Raw genomic sequence first — 26,872 nt, 5'->3', positions numbered from 1 at the left:
CCCAAACATGTCCACATCCTAATCCCATGTGGGAGACAATATAATGGCCCCAAAGATGTCCACGTCCTAATCCCATGTGGGAGACAGAATAATGGCCCCAAACATGTCCACATCCCAATCCCATGTGGGAGACAGAATAATGGCCCCAAAGATGTCCACGTCCCAATCCCATGTGGGAGACAGAATAATGGCCCCAAAGATGTCCACGTCCCAATCCCATGTGGTAGACAGAATAATGGCCCCAAAGATGTCCACGTCCCAATCCCATGTGGGAGACAGAATAATGGCCCCAAAGATGTCCACGTCCCAATCCCATGTGGGAGACAGAATAATGGCCCCAAAGATGTCCACATCCTAATCCCATGTGGGAGACAGAATAATGGCCCCCAAAGATGTCTACATTGCAATCCCATGTGGTAGAAGGAGTAATGGCCCCCAAAGATGTCCACATCCTAATCCCCACATGGTGGACAGAACAATGACCCTAAAAACGTTATCAACACCCAAATCCCCACGTGATAGACAGAATAATGGCCCCAAAGATTTATACATCCCACTGCCCCTATGGTAGAGGAATAATATCCCCCAAAGCTGTCCACATCCCAGTCTCTAGAAGCTGTGAGTATGTGACCTCACCTGGAAAAACACACTTGGCAACTGTGGTTTAATTAGTGATCCTAAGAGGGGGGCTGTCCTGGATTCTCTGGGCCGGCCGTCTGTCATCAGAAGGCTCCTTATGAGAGGGAGGCAAGAGGATCAAAGTTATAGAAGAGGTGACAACGGAAGCAGAGCCTGGAGTGATGTGGGTGTAGGTTTTGCAAGTGGAGGAAGGGACCATGAGCCAAGGAAAGCAGGCAGCTTCTGGAAGCCGGCAAGGCAAGAAAATGCATTCACCTCCAAAGCCTCTAGAATAAACCAGTCCTGCCAACACTTTTATGTTAGCCTAGGGAAACTGACTTCAGCCTTCTCTTCTTCATAACTGTAAGACAGTTAACTTGTGTTGTTTTCAGCTACCACATTTGTGATAACTTGTTACAGCAGCTACAGGTCACTAATAGCTACAGGTCACTACCCAGACAAATACAACCACCCACTGAAACTGTCTGCAAGAAGAAAAAACAGTGGCAAATGCTCACGTTTTTTCTTCGTTTTATGACTTAGAGCATTAGATAGATAGAAAATCAGAAAGGGGAAAGAAAGAAAGAAAGGAAGAAAGAAAGAAGGAAGGAAGGAAAGAAAGAAAGAAGAAAGAAAGAGAGAAAGAGAAAGAGAGAGAGAGAGAAAGAAAGGAAAAGAAAGAAAAAAAGGAAAGAAAAGAAAGAAAAGAAAGGGAAGAAAAAGAAGAAAGAGGTAAAGGGGGAAAGAGAAACAAGGAAACAAGAGAGAAAGAAAGAAAGAAAGAAAAAAGAAAGGAAGAGAAAGAAAGAGTGAGTCCAGGCGTTGTGGCTCACGCGTGTAATCCCAGCACTTTGGGAGGCTAAGGCAGGTGGATCACGAGGTCAGGAGATCAAGACCATCCTGGCTAACACAGTGAAATGCTGTCTCTACTAAAAATGCAAAAAAGTAGCCGGGCATGGTGGCGGGTGCCTATAGTCCCAGTTACTCAGGAGGCTGAGGCAGGAGAATGGCATGAACCCGGGAGGTGGAGCTCGCAGTGAGCTGAGATCACACCACTGCACTCCAGCCTGGGAGACAGCAAGATTCCATCTCAAAAAAAAAAAAAAAGAAAGAAAGAAAGAAAGAAAGAAAGAGAGAGAGAGAGAGAAAGAAAGGGAAGGAAGGAAGGAAGGAGAGGAAGAAATAGGAGGAAAAAATAGATTTTGGTACACTATGTCCTCAATTAACTCACCAGGACTTGGGATTTAAGGACAAAATGGAAAAAAATCCCAAATAAATACACCTTCCCACTCACAGGAACCCCAGGCCAGTGGTATAAGTGACAACTAACTTTGGGTGTGTGGGAAGGAATTAACATCTGTCTGATGCTCTGCCTTGGGAGAGAGAAGCTGGGGTCTCCTCCCAGCCAAGAGAAAGGAGTCCCAGAAAACCACTCATAAAGATTGAGGGGAGCCTGCAAGAAGACAAGAGGAGCTGTCTTTCTCTGCTAAGTTTCTGGTTAGGAAGAAAACTCCCTGTGCCTACCTGACCTGGGGCAAAGAGGGTCCAATGGGGAGAGATGGTATAATGGGCACCTTCTAGAGCCACCTGGCTCCTGAACTTGGAAGAGGAGCCCATGAGGTTCTCATGGTGAATGGAGAGGCAGGACAGTGGTGCTGATGAGGTGGCTCCCAGCCAAGCACAAGGGATGCCCACTCCAGAAATACTAATGGAGACTCCTTGGCTATCTCTAAGAGGATCTCTGAATACAAAGGAAGACAGGATGGCAATGAACAATGCCCACCATAGCCATGTCTACCACATGGATGGGAACTTGGAAAACCAGCCAGGCTCCAGCATCAAAAGGGTCAGCCTGGACAGAGACCATTGCCCACCTCCAACCCCTTCAGTAGGGATGGAAGACCCTGCCTGCTCTGGTCCTCCTCTCTGCCCAGAAGGGGAGGCAGTTCTCAAGTCAGACCCTAGCCCTTCCTCCATGGAGCAGCCATGAGGGAGGAATGTCTCAGTGCTCACCATGCAGGAAAGTCAAGATCTTAGTTTTAATAACTGAAGTTTTCTTTAAAGCTGATAGGGGCTTGGGGCCGGGTGCAGTGGCTCACACCTATAATCTCAGCATTTTGGGAGGCTGAGGTGGGCAGATCATGAGGTCAGGAGATCGAGACCACAGTGAAACCCTGTCTCTACTAAAAATATAAAAAAATTAGCCAGGTGTGGTGGTGGGCACCTGTAGTCCCAGCTACTTGGGAGGCTGAGGCAGGAGAATGGCATGAACCCAGGAGGTGGAGCTTGCAGTGACCCGAGATCATGCCACTGCACTCCAGCCTGGGTGACAGAGCAAGACTCTGTCTCAAAAAAAAAAAAAAAAAAAAAAAAAAAAGCTGATGGGGCTTGGGAACTCCATTAGATCAGATAATTATGGTAATTAATAAAGTTCTGTTACTTGGGGTGAAGAAAATTTGACAGGGCATTGATGGGGCAAGAATTAGAAAGATCAAATAGGCCAGGTGCAGTGACTCGTGCCTATAATTCCAGCATTTTGGGAGGCTGAGGCAGGAGACTCACTTGAGGCCAGGAGTTTGAGAACAGCCTGGGCAACATAGCAAGATCCTGTCTCTAAAAAAAAGAAAAAAATTGATTAGTTGAGCCTATAGTCCCAGCTACTAGGGAGGCTGAGGCAGGAGAATCGCTTGAGCCCATGAGTTGGAGGCTGCAGTGAGCTATCACTGTACCACTGTACTCCAGCCTGGCAAACAGAGCAAGACTTCATCTCTGAAAAATAAATAAGAAGATAAAATCTTCATTCCTTATTAAATAAGCGTTCCCCTATAATTAGTTGCCTGTGCATCACTGAATATCCAGGAAAAGGTCCTATTTGCAGCAGGGCACACAGAGCACTCTGAGGGACTGGACTCCACCACTCTTGGCATGAATAAGGCCTCCATGGACTTGTGGTGAATGCATTTTCTCGGGGATGACCACCAGCTGCAACTCCCAGCAACTGACATAAGCATGTTTTTCGAAAGAGTTCATTTCCAAACTTCAGCTTGAACATTTTGAAATTTTGAAATTAGACCGTTTAGTTTATGAGAACTCCTCAACAGAGAATTAAGATGTCCCTGAGTCTCTTTTCTTCCTGTTCAATCTAATTTTAAAAGGTGTCATGCAACTCTGCAAATATTCCCGAATCACTCTCTTCTGTGAAAGATGCCTTTTAAACAGATTAGACATTGCAAAAAGAAGCAGATTCTCTTGTGCTTTTTCAAACTTAAAATTTGAAATGTGCACACCATTCCTTACCTTTCTTGTAGATGAGTTTGTTAGGACCACCTAACATGGTGAAACCGTGTCTTTACTAAAAATACAAAAAATTAGCTGGGTGTGGTGGCAGGCACCTGTAGTCCCAGCTACTCAGGAGGCTGAGGCAGAATGGCGTGAACCTGGGAGGTGGCGCTTGCAGCGAGCCGAGATCATGCCACTGCACTCCAGCCTGGGCAATAGAGCAAGACTCCATCTCAAAATAATAATAATAATAATAATAATAATAATAATAATAATAATAATAATAAACTTGCCCAGTGCTGCAAACTAGAATTCTGAGATCAAGATGTCGCAGAGCTACATTCCCTCCAGAGGCTCTAGGGGAGGACTCTTCCTGCCTCTCCCAGTTCCTGAGGGCTCCAGGTGTCCCTGGGCTTGTGGCCGTATCACTCTAGTCTCTGTCTCTGTCTCCATGTGGCCTTCTCACCTGTGTCTGTGTCCTCATGTGACATTCTCCCCTCTCTTCTGTGCGTTTCTGTGTCTCTTGTTTTCTTATAAGCACATCAGTCATATTGGATTTAGAGCTCATCCTAATGACCTCATCTTAACTTGATTTCATCAGCAAAGATCTTACTTCTAAAAAAGATACCATTCACAGGTTCCAGGGGCCACAGCCTGGACATATCTTTTGGGGAACAGAATTCAACCCACAACAACTTGCTTTGACGATTATTCCATTTTGTTTTGTTTTCTCATCTTTTTAGTTGAAAAAAAAATGTTTAGACTGAGAGTAAAGAAAGTACCAAAATAATCTAGAATGTACACTAGAGGAAAACAAGAAGTAGAAAACCTTGTTGACATCGTGGAAGAGGCCCAGGGAGAAATGGGTATGAGATTGGTAGGAGGGAAATATTTCCCCCTTCTGTAGCATCTTCTGCTGATTTCTCTGTATCCACAGATGGGGTGTGATCTAATCTGGTGGCAAATGCCTGCATTCTCATGGTGGCTACATGAAAAGATTTGAGTACAGATCCATACAGGAGAGACAGACGGGACTGTCTGAGGCAGAAAGAGAGAGAGACAGAAAGCCTGACCTTTCTCACTGTTTAAATGGCATCACTAATAAGTCACAGAGCTGTGCAAGGCAGCCTGAAAGGAGAACCTCATATTTCATAGACACCTATAGTTGCTACATCCATCACTGGTGCCAAAGTTCTGTTCAGGGTGAAGCTTCTAACAGACATCCCTCAAGGTGAACACTGGAGTCCCACTTTACAGCATGAAGAGGACCAAAACTTTGCTTACAGTCAATATCAAAGCTGAGCTCACACCCCCATCAGCGTGGTCCTCAGTAAAGCCTGGGAAATAATCTACAAATTAGAAGCAGTCCAACCCTGTCCACAGAAGCCTCCAGTCACTTATCATGTGAACACCAAGAACAAGAAGCCACTGGAGATACGTCTCTTTATTATTATGTCTTGTGTGCTTTGACGTTAGTTCCAGATCACAAGAAAAAGTTATTTCCTGGCTAAAATGGCATCATAAATGGCTCCTGTTTTCTTAAACTGGAAGTCTCTGAAGCCAGCAGAAGAGAGGAGCATGTGATAGTGGGTGGGGGTCCTCTCCTGCCCTTCCGTCTGCACAAGCATGTTCAGAGAGTAGAGCTGCGTGAGCAGAGGACCTCGCCTGTCTTCATCCAGGAGGCTTTCAATTACCAGAATGCCACTACCTAGAAAGGGAGGGGCACAGTCCACATCACACACAAACACAGAGACAGACTGTGCCAAAGTCCCAGTGAACCATAAGGACAGCCAGACCTCAGAGGACAGTCAGGGCACTGTCCCCATCACACACTCAGAGGCTGTGCCCACGTCCTCATGGATCATCAGGATGGGTGAACCTCACAGGACGCTGGGACACTGTCCCCATCACACACATAGAGGCTGTGCCCATGTCCTCATGAACCATCAGGATGGGTGGACCTCACAGGAGAACTGGGACACCATCCCCATCACACACACACAGAGGCTGTGCCCACATCCTCATGGGCCATCAGGATGGATGGACCTCACAGGACACTGGGACACTGTCTCCATTACACACAGAGGCTGCGCCCACGTCCTCATGAACCATCAGGATGGGTGGACCTCACAGGACACTGCGACACTGTCCCCATTATACACACAGAGGTTGTTCCCATGTCCTCATGGACCATCAGGATGCATGGACCTCACAGGACACTGGGACACTGTCCCCATTACACACAGAGGCTATGCCCACGTCCTGATGAACCATCAGGATGGGTGGACCTCACAGGACACTGGGACACTGTCCCCATTACACACAGAGGCTGCGCCCACGTCCTCATGAACCATCAGGATGGGTGGACCTCACAGGATACTGGAATACTATCCTTATCACACACACAGAGGCTGTGCCCATGTCCCCATGGACCATCAGGATGCATAGACTTCACAGGACATTGGGACACTGTCCCTATCACACACACAGAGGCCGTGCCCAAGTCCTCATGAACCATCAAGATGGGTGGACCTCACAGGAGAGCTGGAACACTGTCCTTATCACACACAGAGAGGCTGTGCCCACGTCCTCATGGACCATCAGGATGGGTGGACCTCACAGGAGAATTGGGACACCGTCCCCATCACACACACACACAGAGGCTGTGCCCACATCCTCATGGGCCATCAGGATGGATGGACCTCACAGGACACTGGGACGCTATCCCCATTACACACAGAGGCTGTGCCCACGTCCTCATGAACCATCAGGATGGGTGGACCTCACAGGACACTGGGACACTGTCCCCATCACACACACAGAGGCCATGCCCAAGTCCTCATGAACCATCAAGATGGGTGGACCTCACAGGAGAGCTGGAACACTGTCCTTATCACACACAGAGAGGCTGTGTCCATGTACTCATGGACCACCAGGATGGGTGGACCTCAAAGGAGAACTGGGACACTGTCCCCATCTCACACAGAGAGGCTGTGTCCATGTACTCATGGACCACCAGGATGGGTGGACCTCACAGGACACTGGGACACTGTCCCCATCACACACAGAGAGGCTGTGCCCACATCCTCATGAACCATCAGGATAGGTGGACCTCACAGGAGAACTGGGACACTGTCCCCAACACACACACAGAGGCTGTGCTCACGTCCTCATGAACCATCAGGATGGATGGACCTCACAGGAGAGCTGGGACACCGTCCCCATCACACACAGAGTGGCTGTGTCCACATCCTCATGGACCATCAGGATGGGTGGACCTCACAGGACACTGGGACACTGACCCCATCACACAACAGAGGCTGTGCCCATGTCCTCATGGACCACCAGGGTGGGTGGACCTCAAAGGAGAACTGGGACACTGTCCCCATCACACACACAGAGACTGTGTCCACGTCCTCATGGACCACCAGGATGGGTGGACCTCAAAGGAGAACTGGGACACTGTCCCCATCACACACACAGAGGCTGTGTCCAAGTCCTCATGGACTATCAGGATGGATGGACCTCACGGGAGAGCTGGGACGCTCTCCCCATCACACACAGAGGCTGTGCCCACGTCCTCATGAACCATCAGGATGGGTGGACCTCACAGGACACTGGGACACTGTCCCCATCACACACACAGAGGCTGTGTCCACATCCTCATGGATCATCAGGATGGGTGGACCTCACAGGAGAGCTGGGACATGGTCCCCATCACACACACAGAGGCTGTGCCCACATCTTCATGGATCATCAGGATGGGTGGACCTCACAGGAGAGCTGGGACATGGTCCCTATCTCACACACAGAGGCTGTGTCCACATCCTCATGGATCATCAGGTTGAATGGACCTCACAGGAGAACTGGGACACTGTCCCCATCACACACAGAGGCTGTGCCCACATCCTCATGAACCATCAGGAGGGATGGACCTCACAGGACACTGGGACACTGTCCCCATCACACACACAGAGGCTGTGTCCACATCCTCATGGATCATCAGGATGGATGGACCTCACAGGAGAGCTGGGACATGGTCCCTATCTCACACACAGAGGCTGTGCCTACATCCTCATGAACCATCAGGATGGGTGGACCTCACAGGAGAACTGGGACACTGTCCCCATCACACACAGAGGCTGTGCCCACATCCTCATGAACCATCAGGAGGGATGGACCTCACAGGACACTGGGACACTGTCCCCATCACACACACAGAGGCTGTGCCCACATCCTCATGAACCATCAGGATGAGTGGACCTCACAGGAGAGCTGGGACACTGTCCCCATCACACACAGAGGCTGTGCACACATCCTCATGAACCATCAGGATGGGTGGACCTCACAGGAGAGCTGGGACACTGTCCCCATCACACACAGAGGCTGTGCCTACATCCTCATGAACCATCAGGATGGGTGGACCTCACAGGAGAGCTGGGACACTGTCCCCATGACACACAGAGGCTGTGCCCACGTCCTCATGAAGCATCAGGATGGATGGACCTCACAGGAGAGCTGGGACATGGTCCCTATCTCACACACAGAGGCTGTGCCTACATCCTCATGAACCATCAGGATGGGTGGACCTCACAGGAGAACTGGGACACTGTCCCCATCACACACAGAGGCTGTGCCCACATCCTCATGAACCATCAGGAGGGATGGACTTCACAGGACACTGGGACACTGTCCCCATCACACACACAGAGGCTGTGTCCACATCCTCATGGATCATCAGGATGGATGGACCTCACAGGAGAACTGGGACACTGTCCCCATGACACACAGAGGCTGTGCCCACGTCCTCATGAAGCATCAGGATGGATGGACCTCACAGGAGAGCTGGGACATGGTCCCTATCTCACACACAGAGGCTGTGCCTACATCCTCATGAACCATCAGGAGGGATGGACCTCACAGGACACTGGGACACTGTCCCCATCACACACACAGAGGCTGTGCCCACATCCTCATGAACCATCAGGATGAGTGGACCTCACAGGAGAGCTGGGACACTGTCCCCATCACACACAGAGGCTGTGCGCACATCCTCATGAACCATCAGGATGGGTGGACCTCACAGGAGAGCTGGGACACTGTCCCCATCACACACAGAGGCTGTGCCTACATCCTCATGAACCATCAGGATGGGTGAACCTCACAGGAGAGCTGGGACACTGTCCCCATCACACACAGAGGCTGTGCGCACATCCTCATGAACCATCAGGATGGGTGGACCTCACAGGAGAGCTGGGACACTGTCCCCATCACACACAGAGGCTGTGCCCACATCCTCATGAACCATCAGGATGGGTGGACCTCACAGGAGAGCTGGGACACTGTCCCCATCACACACAGAGGCTGTGCCTACATCCTCATGAACCATCAGGATGGGTGGACCTCACAGGAGAGCTGGGACACTGTCCCCATCACACACAGAGGCTGTGTCCACATCCTCATGAACCATCAGGAGGGATGGACCTCACAGGACACTGGGACACTGTCCCCATCACACACAGAGGCTGTGTCCACATCCTAATGGATCATCAGGATGGATGGACCTCACAGGAGAGCTGGGACACTGTCCCCATCACACACAGAGGCTGTGCGCACATCCTCATGAACCATCAGGATGGGTGGACCTCACAGGAGAGCTGGGACACTGTCCCCATGACACACAGAGGCTGTGCCCACGTCCTCATGAACCATCAGGATGGGTGGACCTCAGAAGTCAGTGGGGCACTGTCCCCATCATACACAGAGGCTGTGTCCACATCCTCATGGATCATCAGGATGGATGGACCTCACAGGAGAGCTGGGACACTGTCCCCATCACACACAGAGGCTGTGCGCACATCCTCATGAACCATCAGGATGGGTGGACCTCACAGGAGAGCTGGGACACTGTCCCCATGACACACAGAGGCTGTGCCCACGTCCTCATGAACCATCAGGATGGGTGGACCTCAGAAGTCAGTGGGGCACTGTCCCCATCATACACAGAGGCTGTGTCCACATCCTCATGGATCATCAGGATGGATGGACCTCACAGGAGAGCTGGGACACTGTCCCCATCACACACAGAGGCTGTGCGCACATCCTCATGAACCATCAGGATGGGTGGACCTCACAGGAGAGCTGGGACACTGTCCCCATCACACACAGAGGCTGTGCGCACATCCTCATGAACCATCAGGATGGATGGACCTCACAGGAGAACTGAGACACTGTCCCCATGACACACAGAGGCTGTGCCCACGTCCTCATGGATCATCAGGATGGGTGGACCTCACAGGAGAACTGGGACACTGTCCCCATCACACACAGAGGCTGTGCCCACGTCCTCATGAACCATCAGGATGGGTGGACCTCACAGGAGAGCTGGGACACTGTCCCCATGACACACAGAGGCTGTGCGCACATCCTCATGAACCATCAGGATGGGCGGACCTCAGAAGTCAGTGGGGCATGGTCCTCATCACACACACAGACACTAGCCTAATTCTGAAAGAATTTCACCAAAGTGAGGCCACTGAAGTTTCAGAGGACCTTTCACTTTTTCCATCTTTATGTGGTTTTATCAATAGAATAGAAATTAGGAGCCTATTTATTGCAGGTCGTTATCTAAAAGGAAAGCCATATTGGGCAGGATGTCTACCCTTACCTGTGGGATGATTTCAGTGCCTGCCTTCTAAATGCGACTCGTACAATTCTGCCCCGTGTCACAAGCACACGCTGAAATGCAAACCCCACAACTTACCTGGCTTGCAAGTGTGGTAGATCCTCTCCAGCAGGTGTGAGCACTTTCCGTCTGCCCAGTCATGGAGGACCCTGGCCAGGATGTACAGATCTGCTTCCGGAAGAGGGTCTTTAAAGAAATCCCCTGGAACACAGGGCAGGCACCCCGAGGTCAGCCTGCAATCCAATCCCATTTGACTAAACCTATTCTGGGCACAAAAGGTCACCTGGATGGGTCATGCCTTTCCCAGGTCTTCCAGGCTAGTCACCTGCAGACCTAGCCTCGGAAAACAAAAAGGCTTAGGAGAAAGATAAGAAAATACTGAGACCGGGCGCGGTGGCTCACGCCTGTAATCCTAGCACTTTGGGAGGCGGAGGTGGGCAGATCACGAGGTCAGGAGATCAAGACCATCCTGGCTAACACGGTGAAACCCTGTCTCTACTAAAAATACAAAAAAATTAGCCGGGCGTGATGGCGGGTGCCTGTGGTCCCAGCTACTCGGGAGGCTGAGGCAGGAGAATGGCTTGAACCCGGGAGGCGGAGCTTGCAGTGAGCCCAGATCATGCCACTGCACTCCAGCCTGGGCGACAGCGAGACTGTCTCCAAAAAAAAAAAAAAGAAAGAAAATACTGAATGATACGTGTGGCCTCTTTCTCTCCTCCTCCTTTAAAAAAAATCATAATATGGTTTCTTTTTGTTTTTTTGTTTGTTTGTTTGAGATGGAGTTTTGCTCTTGTTGCCCAGGCTGGAGTGCAAGGGCCTGATCTCGGCTCACCACAACCTCCACCTCCTGGTTTCAAGCGATTCTCCTGCCTCAGCCTCCTGAACAGCTGGGACTACAGGCACACGCCACCACACCCGGCTAATTTTTGTATTTTTAGTAGAGACGGGATTTCTCCATGTTGCTGAGGCTGGTCTCGAACTCCCAACCTGAGGTGATGCGCCTGCCTCGGCCTCCCAAAGTGCTGGGATTACAGGCATGAGACGCTGTGCCCAGCCCATGTTCTTTCTTTCTTTCTGATGTCCCCTGCAAAAGCCCAGCTGCTGATATCACCCAAAGCCGTGGATTCCAGGAGTCCCTGGGAATTCGGTCAGCAGCTCCCAACTGATGAGTTGAACTGAACCTACAGTCAAGACCTGTTCTCCAGATTTAAAGTAAATACGCAAGACTGACCCTTTATGTGTGTGCGATGTGAAACGCTCAAGTCTTGTCATAGTTTTCCTGCAAAATGATAAGGTGCCAATCTTGGGAGAGATCTTGGTGAGCTCTGTGCAGTGAAGAGTTAACTCAGGCCAGGCGCGGTGGCTCATTCCTGTAATCCCAGCACTTTGGGAGTCTGAGGGGGGGCAGATCACGAGATCAGGAGATTGAGACCATCCTGGCTAACACGGTGAAACCCCATCTCTACTAAAAATACAAAAAAAAAAAAAAATTAGCTGGGTGTGGTGGTGGGCGCCTGTAGTCCCAGCTACTCGGGAGGCTGAGGCAGGAGAATGGCATGAACCCAGGAGGTGGAGCTTGCAGTGAGCCGAGATCGCACCACTGCACTCCAGCCTTGGTGACAGAGCGAGACTCTGTCTCAAAAAAAAAAAAAAAAAAAAAGCGTTAACTCACTCCTGTTAGCTCACTCCTGTAATCCCCAGCACTTTCGGAGGCCGAGGCAGGTGGATCACGAGGTCAGGAATTCAAGACCAGCCTGGCCGAGATAGTGAAACCCTGTCTCTACTAAAAATACAAAAAATTAGCCAGGCATGGTGATGGGCGCCTGTAATCTCAGCTACTTAGGAGGCTGAAGCAAAAAATTGCTTGAACCTGGGAGGCAGAGGTTGCAGTGAGCTTAGATCACGCCACTGCACTCCAGCCTGGGTGACAGAGCAAGACTCCATCTCAAAAAAAAAAAAAAAAAAGGGGAGGTTAACTCAGCAGGCCTGTGTTGTCCAAACCCTCCACATTCTAAAGAGAGGATTGGCACTTAATTGGCAACTGTAATCTCTAAGAACGTCCTACCTCACAAGGGTATCTTTGTTCAGCTGGATCTCTGGGCCACCCAGGATAGTTTGTACTAACAGTGGGATTTACTATAGGATCACCTTGGGAACTCTGGATGAGGTGAAGATTGGAGTCAGCCATGCAGGGCGTCTGCCAGGTCTATGTAACCAGTCTCCAAGAAAATCCTTGGATGTCAGGGATTGGGGAGGCTCTCCAGGCTGGCAGTGAGTGGTGTGTGTTGTCAAACCTTGTTGTTGGGGGAATTAATTGCTGTCCACAGCTCCACTGAGAGAAGACAACAAGAAGCTCACGTGTGGTTTCTCCCGAACTCTATCCCATGCTCCTTTCTCCTTTGCTGATATGCATCTGTATTCTTTCATTGTTGTAAATATAACTATGTGTATGATGGCTCTTCTGAGCTCCGTGTGTCCTTCTAGTGAATTATTGAACCTGAAGGTAGTCGTGGAGACCCTGGCCACACCCTTCACTGCAGAAATGATATGACTGGCTGGGTGCGGTGGCTCACGCCTGTAATCCCAGCACTTTGGGAGGCCGAGGCGGGTGGATCTCCTGAGGTCAGGAATTTGAGACCAGCCTGGACAACATGGTGAAACTCCATTTGTACTAAAAATACAAAAAAAAGCTGGGCGCGATGGCTCACACCTGTAATCCCAGCACTTTGGGTGGCCGAGGCGGGCGGATATCCTGAGGTCAAGAGTTCAAGACCAGCCTGGCCAATATAGTGAAATCCCATCTCTACTAAAAATACAAAAAGGCTGGGCGTGGTGGCTCACACCTGTAATCCCGGCACTTTGGGAGGCCGAGGTGGGCGGATCACGCGGTCAGGAGATCGAGACCATCCTGGCTAACACAGTGAAACTCCGCCTCTACTAAAAATACAAAAAATTAGCCGGGTGTGGTGGTGGGTGACTGTAGTCCCAGCTACTTGGGAGGCTGAGGTAGGAGAATGGTGTGAACCCAGGAGGCGGAGCTTGAAGGGAGCCGAGATCTGTCACCGCACTCCAGCCTGGGCAACAGAGTGAGACTCCATCTCAAAAAAAAAAAAAAAAGTTAGCTGGATGTGGTGGCACATGCCTGTAATCCCAGCTACTCGGGAGGCTGAGGCAGGAGAATTGCTTGAACCCAGGAGGTGGAGGTTGCAGTGAGCCGAGATTGCACCACTGCACTCCAGCCTGGGCGACAAAGCAAGACTGTATCAAAAATAATAATAATAATAATTGTAAGAAAACTGTATATCTACACCCAGCTTTCCATCCATCATGAATAACAGACAGTGTTGAGTTGAGGGTGTTTCCGGGAGTGAGAAGAAAACCACATCACGTCTTCTTCATTTCCCAGAAACATCCAGTCCCCCTGGAGGAGCCGTGAGACACATCTCTGCTTCCCCACAGACACAAACACACCTTCCTGGAAGTCAATCTGTTCTTCCTCCTGGAATGAGAAGTGCTGCTTTGCCGTCCACACCACTTCTGGGACGTCAAAAACGGTGATCTTACATCCAGGGTACAGAGACATGCATTCCTTAGCCAGAGCTCCAGCCCCACCTGGAAGGGGACACAGGGTGTTTGACCCTCAGAGATGAACCTGAGAGATATCGCTCACCCTCCACACACCATGGACTCATGAAGGGTCCAACCCAGGAACTTGGGTCCTTCCGCCATGTCTGGTCTTTTTTCTTTTTCTTTTTATTATACTTTAAGTTCTAGGGTACATGTGCAGAACATGCGGTTTTGTTACATAGGTATCCGTGTGTCATGGTGGTTTGCTGCACCCATCGACTCGTCATTTACATTAGGTATTTGTCCTAATGCTCTCCCTCCCCCAGCCTCCCAGCCCCCCAGGCCCTGACAGACCCCAGTGTGTGATGTTCCCCTCCCTGGGTCCATGTGATCTCATCGTTCATTTCCCATCTATGAGTGAGAACACGCGGTGTTTGGTTTTCTGTCCTTGCGATAGTTTGCTGAGAATGATGGTTTCCAGCTTTATCCATGTCCCTGCAAAGGACATGAACGCATCCTTTTATTTATTTATTTATTTTTGAGACGGAGTCTCACTCTGTCGCCCAGGCTGGAGTGCAGTGGTGCTATCTCGGCTCACTGCAAACTCTGCCTCCCGGGTTCACGCCGTTCTCCTGCCTCAGCCTCCCCAGCAGCTGGGACTACAGGCGCGTGCCACCACGCCTGGCTAATTTTTTTTTTTGTATTTTTAGTAGAGACAGGGTTTCTCCGTGTTAGCCAGGATGGTCTCAATCTCCTGACCTCGTGATCCGCCCGCCTCGGCCTCCCAAAGTGCCGGGATTACAGGCGTGAGCCATTGTGCCTGGCCTCTCTCCCCTTTCTTTGTTTTTTTGTTTTTTTTTTTTTTTTTTTTTTTTTTTGAGATGGAGTCTGGCTCTGTCACCCAGGCTGGATTGCAGTGGCACGATTTCTGCTCACTGCAAGCTCTGCCTCCCGGGTTCACGCCATTCTCCTGCCTCAGCCTCCCCAGTAGCTGCGACTACAGGCACCCACCACCACGCCCAGCTAATTTTTTTTTTGTATTTTTAGTAGAGACAGGGTTTCTCCGTGTTAGCAGGATGGTCTTGATCTCCTGACCTCGTGATCTGCCCGCCTCGGCCTCCCAAAGTGCTGGGATGACAGGCGTGAGCCACCGCGCCCGGCCGAACTCCTCCTTTTTTATTCACCATGTGTAATCTTGACGGTGACGTGATTGTCTACAGGCCCCTGAGTGCAGGTGGTCTTTCTGGCTGGGCTGACCCAAGCTCCAAGCTTCCATATGTCCACGCACTTAACTGTGTGTTCTTGAAGCCGGCGCACCTGTCCGGCCAAGGGCGGCCAACAGCTAAGAGAAAGACATAGTAACAAGCCCCATTCAGAGGCCCCGGTAAGTCGTGCACACAAAATCCATCGTGGGCCATGGAGACTTCCAGCCCCATGCTCCTTGTCCATTATTTCTGTAGAAAGTCAGTCTTTTTATTTATTTTGAGATGGAGTCTCACTCCGTCACCAGGCTGGAGTGCAGTGGCGCGATCTCAGCTCACTGCAACCTTCGCTTCCCGGGTACAAGCGATTCTCCTGCCTCAGCCTTCTGAGTAGCTGGGATGACAGGCACCTACCATCACGCCTGGCTAAGTTTTGTATTTTTAGTAGAGACCGGGTTTCACCCCGTTGGTCAGGCTGGTCTCGAACTCCTGACCTTGGGATCCGCCCGCCTCCGCCTCCCAAAGTGCTGGGATTACAGGCATGAGCCACCGCGCCCGGCCTTTTTTTGTATTTTTAGTAGAGACGGGGTTTCACCATGTTGACCAGGCTGATCTCGAACTCCTGACCTCAGGAGATCCACCCGCCTCGGCCTCCCAAAGTTCTGGGATTACAGGAGTGAGCCACTGCGCCCTGTCTGCTTGTTCATTATTTTCTTCCCAAGCTGCTCCCCAGGCAGGGGGATCCTGAACTCTTATCTATCCCTGCTCACAGTGACTAAAAGTAATAAACTTGGAGAAGCTCCTCACTCTGCAAAGGGCCTTCTACCAGCCAGGAGCTGTTCTGAGTGATCCACTGAGTCACAGGAGGGAGATAGGGTGGGTGGATCACGGCCCGGAGTGTGACAGCCCTGTGGGGTAGAGGAGGTGCTTAAGGTGTGAGCTCGGGGTTGGGGATTTGTATTCGAAAAGCAAGCTCAGCCTGGGCGCAGTGCCTCATGCCTGTAATCCCATCACTCACTCTGGGAGGCCGAGGCAGGAGGACTGCATGAAACTGGAGTCTGAGACCAGCCAGGGCAACATAGGGAGACTCGTTCTCTACAAAAAAGTTTGAAAATGAGCTCGGCGCGGTGGCTCATGCCTGTAATCCCATCACTCACTCTGGGAGGCCGAGGCAGGAGGACTGCATGAAACTGGAGTCTGAGACCAGCCAGGGCAACATAGGGAGACTTGTTCTCTACAAAAAAGTTTGAAAATGAGCTCGGCGCGGTGGCTCATGCCTGCAATCCTGGCACTTTGGGAGGCGGAGGCGGGTGGATCAGGAGGTCAGGAGATGGAGACCATCCTGGCTAACACGGAGAAACCCCGTCTCTACTAAAAAAAAAACAAAAAATTAGCTGGGCATGGTGGCGGGCGCCTGTAGTCCCAGCTACTCAGGAGGCTGAGGCAGGAGAATGGCATGAACCCAGGAGGCAGAGCTTGCAGTGAGTGGAGATTGCACCACTGCATTCCAGCCTGGGTGACAGAGCAAGACTCCATCTAAAAATAAATAAATAAATAAATAAAAGTAAATAAATAAATAAATAAATAAAACAAGCTCAGCTCAGCCTGGGTGTGGTGGCTCACGCCTGTAATCCCAGCACTTTGGGAGGCCGAGGCGGGTGGATTGCATGAGCCCAGGAGTCTGAGACCAGCCAGGGCAACGTAGAGAGACTCAGGCTCTACAGAAAAGTTTTAAAATGAGCTAGGTGTGGCGGCAGTCATCTGTAGTCCCAGCTACTTGGGAGGCTGAGGTGGGAGGACCACTTGAGCCTGAGAGTCTGAGGCTGCAGTGAGCTATCACACCATTGCACTCGAGCCTGGGTGACAAACAGGACCCTCTCTCAAAAACTAAAAACAAGACTGAGGTGGGTGGATCATGAGGTCAGGAGTTCGAGACCAGCCTGGCCAACATGGCAAAACCCCATCTCTACTAAAAAATACAAAAATTAGCCTGACAGAGTGGTGGGCACCCGTAATCCCACCTACTCAGGAGGCTGAGGCAGGAGAATCGCTTGAACCCGGGAGGCGGAGTTTGCCGTGAGCCGAGATCGCGCCACTGCACTCCAGCCTGGGCGACAGAGCGACACTTCATCTCAAAAAAAAAAAAAAAATTAGCCTGGTGTGGTGGCAGGTGCCTGTAATCCCAGCTACTCAGGAGGCTGGGGCAGGAGAATCGCTTGAACCCGGGAGGCAGAGGTTGCCGTGAGCCGAGATCGCGCCACTGCACTCCAGCCTGGGTGACAGAGTGAGACTCCATCTCAAAAAAAAAAAAAATTAGCCTGGTGTGGTGGCAGGTGCCTGTAATCCCAGCTACTCGGGAGGCTGAGGCAGGAGAATCGCTTGAACCCAGGAGGCAGAGGTTGCAGTGAGCCGAGATCACGCCACTGCACTCCAGCCTGGCCGATAAAGCAAGATTCCATCTTTAAAAAAGAAAAGAAAAAGAAACGTGCGCTCGCAGAGGAGATGTTTGCTGACTCTAGGAAGTGCCCAGTGCTGGGAGGAGTGATTCCTCTAAGATCAGTAAGGCCGCACATGTCAAAGCATCAGAATGCAGAAAATAAAAGACATGAATAACACATTCCCCATACAGAACAGGAGACACAGCTCCAAGGTTTTGGGGGTAGGGGTTACTTACCAAGCATCGGAATGCAGAAAATAAAAGATATACTGGGCCGGGCATGGTGGCTCATGCCTGTCATCCCAGCACTTTGGGAGGCCGAGGTGGGCGGATCACAAGGTCAAGAGATCGAGACCAGCCTGGCCAAGATGGTGAAACCCCATCCCTACTAAAAATACAAAAAATTAGCCGGGCGTGGCAGCTTGCACCTGTCATCCCAGCTACTCTGGAGGCTGAGGCAGGAGAATTGCTTGAACCCGGGAGGTGGTGGTTGCAGTGAGCTGAGATCGTGCCACTGTACTCCAGCCTGGGCGACAGAGCAAGACTCCATCTCAAAAAAAAAAAAAAAAAAAAAAAAAGACACTGCTAACACACTCTCCATAGAGAACAGGAGACACAGCTCTGAGGTTTTGAGGGCGGGGGGTACTTACCAAGCATCAGAATTGAGAAAATAAAAGGCATTTATAGCACATTCCCCATACAGAACAGAAGCCACACCTCCGAGGTATTAGGGGTGAGGGGTACTTACCACCGAGGTCACACATAAGTGGGAACACTGACAGGTCAAAGGCGGTCAGCACGCTTCTCCCGTTGACACTCCAGACCTCCTGCAGAGCTTGCATGAACTGTAGCCGCTCGCCCTCGGACCTGGCATGCAAAACCACGCTTGTCAAGAAGGTGAGGATCCGGGGAAGCGCCCAGAGCAAGGGTGTACATAACCCCCTGTTGAGAATGGAGCTATACCCCACAGGTGCACCTGGGAGGCTTGCATTTGTGAAATAGAACAGGAAGTCATTCAGGATGGGGGAACCATAGGTCAGCCAGCAAAGTGTACCCAGCTCTGGGAAACCTGGAGTTGATTCAGAACGGACGATTGTTCTCTGGATGGGAAGGGATTTCTATCTGAAGAGGAGTTTAGATGTTTTCTAAGAGGAAAGTCAATAATATGTTCCCCCATCCACAGAGCTCAGCTCCAGAGGACAAATCCAGGAAGGGGGTGGGAGGTCCACGCATCCTGGGGAAGAGGCTAGAGAAAAGGCAGGAACTAGGAAGGGAGGCAGGTGAGATGGAGCCAAGAAGGATAGGTGGACACAGAGGCGGACAGGGCTCTGGTGTTGGAAGCATTTCCTGCTTCTCGTCCCCACAGCTCCCTCTCTCCTCCTGTCCTCTCTGCAGAGCCTGCTGTAGGGGTTTGCCTCAGAGTAGCGAGGGCTGAAAAATTGCCTCTTAGGTACCACGGTCACTATTCAGGTGATGGGCACACTAAAAGCCTCGGCTGCAAGGTGCAACATGTAAGCATGGAAGAGACGTGTACTTGTGCCCACTAAACAGATATATATATTCACATATACATACACATTATATATGTGTGTGTGTGTATATATATATATATATATATATATATAAAGAAAGGAAGGAAGGAAGAAGGAAGGAAGAAAGAAAGAAAGAAAGAAAGAAAGAAAGAAAGAAAGAAAGGAGGGAGGGAGGGAGGGAGGGAGGGAGGGAAGTAAGGAAGGAAAGAAGGAAGGAAGGAAGGGATGGGTGACGTAGGGAAGAAAGGAGAGAGGGTGGGTCAGAGGGATGGAAGGAAGGACCAATGGACAGAGGGACGGAAGGAAGGGAGGGAGGGAAGGAGAGAGGGTGGGAGGGAGGGAAGGAAGGAAGGAGAGAGGGAGGGAGGAAGGAAGAAAGGAAGGAAGGTAGAAAAAAAGAGACAGCAAGCAAGAAAGATAAAAAGAGAGGAAGGAAGGAAGGCAGGCAGGCAGAAGGAAAGAGGAAGGAATGAAGGAAGGAAGGAGAAAGAAGGAAAGAGGAAGGAATGAAGGAAGGAAGCAGAAAGAAGGAAAGAAGGAAAGAAAGAGAGAGAGAGAGAAAGAAAGAAAAGGGGGAAAGGAAAGCAGACCGAGGAGAAGAGAAGAGGAGAAAAGGAGGGGAAATACAGGGCATGAAAACAGAGAAGACGAGAGAAAGGAGAAGACGGGAGAGGAGAAGGAGAGAGGCAGGTGAAGGGAGGGAAGGGAGACGTGGAAATGAAAAGAGAGGATGGAAGGGAAGAGAAAGAAAGGAGGAAACAGAGGAGAAAGGAAGAAGAAAAGGAGAAAGAGGATGGAAGGGGATGGGAGGGAAAAGGAGAGGAGAGGAAAGGAGAGAGGGAAGAAGAGAGAGGAGACAAGACAGGGAAGATGGGAGAGAGGAGGGGGAAGATGGAGAGGAAAAGAGAGGAGAGAAGAGAAGAGAAGGAAAAGGAGAGAAAGAGAGGAGGATGGAAGAGGAAAAGAGGGAACAGGACAGAAGGAGAAGAGAGGGGAGCGGAGGGGAGAGGAGGGGAGGAGAGGAGAGGTTGGGGGGCAGGCGAACCACTCAGGCATCCCCTTGTCCTTCATACCCTTCCCTACTCCATGCCTCAGCCAGCTGGAACACTGGACGGGCCCATCAATTCACCTCCATCTGGGAATTCAAGGTAAGAGCTTCAGGCAAAGGCCAAAGCCGTGTCCACATCACAAAGCAAAGTGAAGAGTTGAGGTCTCACCTGGCCTCACCTTCACCTCTGACCAAATCAAAAACTGGGCCTCTATTTTCTTTTCTTTTCTTTTTTTTTTTTTTGAGATGGAGTTTCACCCTTGTTGCCCAGGCTGGAGTGCAATGGTGCGATCTCAGATCATCGCAACCTCCGCCTCCCGGGTTCAAGCAGTTCTCCTGCCTCAGCCTCCCGAGTAGCTGGGATTACAGGCGTCCGCCACCACTCCCGGCTAATTTTTGTATTTTTAGTAAAGACGGGGTTTCACCCTGTTGGCCAGGCTGGTCTCGAACTCCTGACCTCAGGTGATCCACCTGCCTCGGCCTCCCAAAGTTCTGGGATGATAGGCGTGAGCCACCGCGCCCGGCGCGTGCCTCCATTTTCTACATAAACACTGAGTTTGTGAGTAGTCCTTTGGAAGGAAGGGTCAAGTTGCACCTCCTCAGGAATCTGATCAATTTAAACATCAGACGAGCAAAATCTGGGGTAGTAGTGGGGCTAGGGGATGTTATTTTAAATTAAATGGCAGCTTCCTCCTGGGTTGTGCCATTTGAGTAAATGGACTGGGCCTCCTAAGTCCTTTAAAAATAAACAGAATCTTATGTGAGTTGTTGGTTTCAACGTGATGGGTGTCACCTGTAGATGGCCGTAAAAAGCTCTTCAGCGGGAACGCCAAACGTCTCCAGGTACTGGTTCCTTCCTTCTCTAAGAAAAGACAGAGAAGGCTGATTTTCATTTCATTTCATTTCATTTCAGCTCTGTCACGCAGGCTGGAGTGCAATGGCGTGATCTCGGCTCACTGCAACCTCCACCTCCTGGGTTCAAGCGATTCTCCTGCCTCAGCCTCCCGAGTAGCTGGGATTACAGGCGCCCGCCACCATGCCTGGCTAATTTTTGTACTTTTAGTAGAGGCAGGGTTTCGCTATGTTGTTCAGGCTGGTCTCGAACTTGTGACCTCAGGTGATCCACCTGCCTCGGCCTCCCAAAGTGGTGGGATTACAGGCGTGAGCCACCGCACCTGGCCTTATTTTATGAGACGGAGTCTCTCTGTGTCGCCCAGGCTGGAGTGCAATGGCACGATCTCGGCTCACTGCAATCTCCACCTCCTGGGTTCAAGCGATTCTCCTGCCTCAGCCTCCCGAGTAGCTTGGATTACAGGCACCTGCCACCATGCCTGGCTAATTTTTGTATTTTTTAGTAGAGATGGGGTTTCACCATGTTGGTCAGGCTGGTCTCAAAACTCATGACCTCAGGTGATCCCCCTGCCTTGGCCTCCCAAAGTGCTGGGATTACAGGCGTGAGCCACCGCACCTGGCCTTATTTTATTTTATGAGACGGAGTCTCGCTGTGTCGCCCAGGCTGGAGTGCAATGGCACGATCTTGGCTCACTGCAATCTCCACCTCCCGGGTTCAAGCGATTCTCCTGCCTCAACCTCCCGAGTAGCTGGGATTACAGGCACCCGCCACCATGCCTGGCTAATTTTTGTATTTTTTAGTAGAGATGGGGTTTCACCATGTTGGTCAAGCTGGTCTCAAAACTCATGACCTCAGGTGATCCACCTGCCTCGGCTTCCCAAAGTGCTGGGATTATAGGCTTGAGCCACCGTGCCTGGCCAGCTGTTGCTTAATTGTTTAAACCTGAGGACTTAATTGTTAACACCTGACCTTTTTCTTCCTTGCCCAAATTCTTATCTAAGGGGCCTGGGGAGTTATGCTCTATAACTATAAAGTCTCGTGAGATGGGTTTTATTTAACCCTATATTATGTGGCTCACTTTCCAACCTGACTCTGGCATAACAACACATCACAGATAAAGAAGAAAATCAAAGGCTGGGCGTGGTGGCTCACACCTGTAATGCTAACACTCTGGGAGGCCAAGACGGGGGCAGATAGCCTGAGCTCAGGAGTTGGAGACCAGCCTCAAAGACAGGGTGAAACCCCGTCTCTACTAAAACACAAACAATCAGCCAGGTGTGGTGGATGCCTATACTCCCAGCTACTGGGGAGGCTGAGGCAGGTGAATCACTTAAACCCAGGAGGCAGAGGTTGCAGTGAGTCGAGATCATACCACTGCACTCCAGCCTGGGCAACAAAGCAAAACTGTCTCAAAAAAAAAAAAAAAAAAGGAAATAAAAATATTTTAGCCCCAAACATATTCTCTTTGCCATAGCTTGAAATACTCCTGTAAAGCTACCTGTTGTGGAGAAAATCTACCTTCTGGAGAGAATCACCTTCCTTTTCCTTCCTTCTGATCCAGGAGAGAACCAAGTCAGATAGGAAACAGTAACAGTCTATTCTTTCTGAAGCCTGCTACCTGGAGATTTCATCTACATAATAAGAATTTGGTCTCCACAACCCCCTCTGTTAACCCAGACACTCCTATTTTTTTTTTTTTTTTTTTTTTGAGACAGTCTCGCTCTGTCGCCCAGGCTGGAGTGCAGTGGTGCGATCTTGGCTCACTGCAAGCTCCACCTCCCGGGTTCACACCATTTTCCTGCCTCAGCCTCTCCGAGTAGCTGGGACTACAGGCGTCCGCTACCATGCCCGGCTAATTTTTTGTATTTTTAATAAAGACGGGGTTTCACTGCGTTAACCAGGATGGTCTCGATCTCCTGACCTCGTGATCCATCCACCTTAGCCTCCCAAAGTGCTGGGATTACCGGCATGGGCTACCGCGCCCGGCCACCCAGACACTCCTTTCTATTGAGTCCAGGTCTTCTCTCTCTCTCTCTCTTTCTTTCCTTCCTTCCTTCTCTTTCTTTCTCTTTCTTTCCATTATTTCCCTTCTTTCCCTCCCTCCCTCCGCCCCCTCCCTTTCCCTCCCTCCCTCCCTCCCTTCCTTTCTTCCTTCCTTCTCCCCCCTCTCTCTCTTTCTCTTTCCTTCTTTCTGAGACAGAGTTTTTGCTCTGTTACCCAGGCTGCAGTGTAGTGGCAGAATCTCAGCTCATTGCAACCTCTGCCTTCTGGGTTCAAGCAGTTCTCCCACCTTAGCCTCCTGAGTAGCTGGGACTACAGGTGCCTGCCACCATGTAGGCGGGCAGATCACGAGGTCAGGAGATGGAGATCATCCTGGCTAACATGGTGAAACCCCGTCTCTACTAAAAATACAAAAAATTAGCCGGGCTTGGTGGCGGGTTCCTGTAGTCCCAGCTACCTGGGAGGCTGAGGCAGGAGAATGGCATGAACCTGGGAGGCATAGCTTGCAATGAGCCGAGATGGCGCCACCGCACTCCAGCCTGGGCGACAGAGCAAGACTCCATCTCAAAAAAAAAAAAAAAAAAAAAAAAATGAAAAGAAAAGAAAAAACAAAGAAAAAGAAACCTTCCCTTTCACCTCCTCCAGTGCCGCTTCACCAGCCCCTGGGGGTAGTCCTGAGACTTGGTCACTGCCTGGATGCAGCCCCCACCTCCCAGCATCTGCCTGGGTGCAGCCCCCACCTCACAGCATCTGCCTGGGTGCAGCCTCCACCTCACAGCATCTGCCTGGGGGCAGCCTCCACCTCCCAGCATCTGCCTGGGTGCAGCCCCCACCTCACGGCGTCTGCCAGGTGGCCCCAGCACCGGTAGCTGGTCCTGCCCATGTACTTCAGCATGCTGCATTGTGACGTCGGGCTGACCGTGGTCAGGTAGTCGCTGGACAGCTCTGTGTTTCGATAGAAAGCTGAAACACACACAAAAAACAGGGAAAAAGCAGTGAGATTCCGAGTTCCTGCGGGCGGACGCTCCCCAGCTCGGCAACGTCGTGATTTCAACACGATTACAACCCCATCTCCTTTTTAGAGATGGGGTCTTCCTCTCGCCTTGTACAGCTGGAGTCTTCTGTGGAAGGCGCAAAGGTGACCTGGGGCGGCTAGCACCCCCGTCAGGTTCGGTTTGTACAAATCCCCATCGGGAGTTTGGGTGCAGCAAGTACAAAGGCAGATGAGCCACAAGCGGAAACGTACGTTACATTCCACAGAATGTCTAAAATAACTTATTGAGGCCGGGCATGGTGGCTCACACCTGTAATCTCAGCGCTTAGGGAGGCTGAGGCGGGTGGATCACCTGAGGTCAGGAGCTCGAGACCAGCCTGGCCAACGTGACGAAATCCTGTCTCTACTAAAAATACGTGGCCCAGGCTGGTCTCGAACTCCTGGGCTCAAGGAATCCCCCAGCCTGGGTCTCACACTCTGGCAGCTTTGACGTCCCCAGGGCAGAGGTCGGTAGCTGCCACAAAAACCACAAGACCCCCAAACCTGCAAATACAGACGGAGTCTCGCTCTGTCGCCCAGGCTGGAGTGCAGTGGCACGATCTCGGCTCACTGCAACCTCTGCCTCCCGGGTTCATGCCATTCTCCTGCCTCAGCCTCCTGAGTAGCTGGGACGTCAGGTGCACGCCACCACACCCGGCTAATTTTTTGTATTTTTTGTATTTTTTTTTAGTAGAGACGGGGTTTCACTGTGAGCCAGGATGGAGACTGTTTCACTTTTTACAGAACACGTGGGCTGCAGAGGGTGTCTATGTAAAATGCCTCCTTCAAAACGCCCGTGTCCTTACCTTTTCCTCCCCTCGTCTCCACTTTCAGCAGCTTCAGGGACACACAGATGTCCAGCAGGAGCTCTGTCCCATGGGCGCTGGCCCCCACACCTGCAGCCACTGCCGCCACGTCCAGGGGCCCTGGGGCCTCGGCGAGAAGGTCAAACACGCCCAGCTCGCAGGCGGTGAAGAGAACCTTGGAGCAGGAGCGGAAATAAAAGGTCAGGGCTCAGCCTCCTGGGAACCACAGTCTTAGAAATACCCCACACCATGGCAGGCTGGGGAGGAAAGCATTGTTTTATTTATATTCTTATTCATTTATTTATTTTTTTTTTTTGAGACAGAGTCAAATGAGATTGCACCACTATGGAAAACAGTCATATTTATTTATTTATTTATTTTTATTAATTAATTAATTTATTTATTTTGAGTTGAAGTCTCACTGTATCACCCAGCCTGGAGTGCAGTGGCACGGTCTTGGCTCACTGCAACCTCTGCCTCCCGGCTTCACGCCATTTTCCTGCCTCAGCCTCCCAAGTAGCTGGGATTACAGGCCTGTTCCACCATGCCTGGCTAATGTTTGTATTTTTAGTAAAGATGGGGTTTCACCATGTTGGCCAGGCTGGTCTCGAACTTCTGACCTTTTGATCTGCCAGCCTCGGCCTCCCAAAGTGCTGGGACTACAGGCGTGAGCCATTGTGCCTGGCCCCACCCTGTTTTCCATAGCGGTGCAAACTCATTTAAAAATGCCTCCTGGCTGGGTGCATTAACTCATACCTATAATCCCTGCGCTTTGGGAGGTGGGTGGATCACCTGAGGTCAGGAGTTTGAGACCAGCCTGGCCAACATAGTGAAACCCCATCTCTACTAAAAATACAAAAATTAGCCGGGCGTGGTGGCTCATGCCTGTAATCCCAGCTACTTGGGAGGCTGAGGCAGGAGAATCGCTTGAACCTGCTAAGTGGAGGTTGCAGTGAGCTGAGATCGCACCACTGCACTCCAAGCCTGGGTGACAGAGTAAGACTCTGTCTCAAAAAGAGAGACAGAGGACCGGGCGTGGTGGCTCACGCCTGTAATCCCAGCACTTTGGGAGGCCGAGGAGGGTAGATCACTTGAGGTCAGGAGTTTGAGACCAGCCTGGCCAACATGGTGAAACTCCGTCTCTACTAAAAATACAAAAATTAGCCAGGCATGGTGGTGCGCACCTGTAGTCCCAGCTACTCGGGAGGCTGAGGCAGGAGAATGGCGTAAACCCGGGAGGCAGAGGTTGCAGTGAGCCAAGATCGCACCACTGCACTCCAGCCTGGGCGACAGAGTGAGACTCCGTCTCAAAAAAAATAAATAGGCCGGGCGCGGTGGCTCACGCCTGTCATCCCAGCACTTTGGGAGGCCGAGGCAGGTGGAGAAACTGAGGTTGTGAGTTCGTGACCAGCCTGACCAACGTGGAGAAACCCCGTCTCTACTAAAAATACAAAATTAGCCAGGTGTGATGGTGCATGCCTGTAATCCCAGCTACTCGGGAGGCTGAGGCAGGAGAATCACTTGCACCCGGGAGGCAGAGGTTGTGGTGAGCCAAGATCATGCCATTGCACTCCAGCCTGGGCAACAAGAGCGAAACTCCGTCTCAATAGATAAATAAATAAATAAATATAAAAATAAAATAAAGCAGTAATCAGGTAATGCCTTCAAATAATACACAAACTATAAAAAATGAATAAATCAGCCAGGCGTGGGAGCTCACACCTGTAATCCCAACATTCTGGGAGGCCGAGGTGGGCGGATCACCTGAGGTCAGGAGTTCAGGGCTAACCTGGCCAACATGGTGAAACCCC

The 26,872-nt window shown here is 50.9% G+C and overlaps 1 protein-coding gene across 3 annotated transcripts in view; it reads right to left on the bottom strand.

Annotated features, from left to right (window-relative positions):
• Nucleotides 1-651: 651 nt before the first annotated feature.
• Nucleotides 652-26,872, bottom strand: part of LOC129530055 (acetylserotonin O-methyltransferase) — a 33,972-nt gene continuing 7,751 nt past the window's right edge. The window contains exons 2-9 of one of the 3 annotated variants that reach the window (XM_055376332.2): nucleotides 25,062-25,236; nucleotides 24,056-24,185; nucleotides 21,162-21,230; nucleotides 18,537-18,655; nucleotides 14,563-14,644; nucleotides 14,054-14,196; nucleotides 10,661-10,783; nucleotides 5,379-5,605 (exon numbers count right to left, since the gene is read on the bottom strand). In XM_055376332.2, the coding sequence (XP_055232307.1) occupies nucleotides 5,394-5,605; nucleotides 10,661-10,783; nucleotides 14,054-14,196; nucleotides 14,563-14,644; nucleotides 18,537-18,655; nucleotides 21,162-21,230; nucleotides 24,056-24,185; nucleotides 25,062-25,236 (1,053 nt within the window). In that variant the 3' untranslated portion in view covers nucleotides 5,379-5,393. Of the gene's footprint in view, nucleotides 734-5,326; nucleotides 5,606-10,660; nucleotides 10,784-14,053; nucleotides 14,197-14,562; nucleotides 14,645-18,536; nucleotides 18,656-21,161; nucleotides 21,231-24,055; nucleotides 24,186-25,061; nucleotides 25,237-26,872 lie in introns of those variants that run through there. The other 2 variants (XM_055376331.2, XM_055376330.2) reach the window with 2 other exon arrangements.

The sequence above is a fragment of the Gorilla gorilla genome, chromosome X (assembly GCF_029281585.2).
Source record: "Gorilla gorilla gorilla isolate KB3781 chromosome X, NHGRI_mGorGor1-v2.1_pri, whole genome shotgun sequence".
Lineage (NCBI taxonomy): Eukaryota > Metazoa > Chordata > Mammalia > Primates > Hominidae > Gorilla > Gorilla gorilla.
Note: the sequence above shows the minus strand (reverse complement) of the source record. Positions and strands in the feature narration are given on the sequence as shown.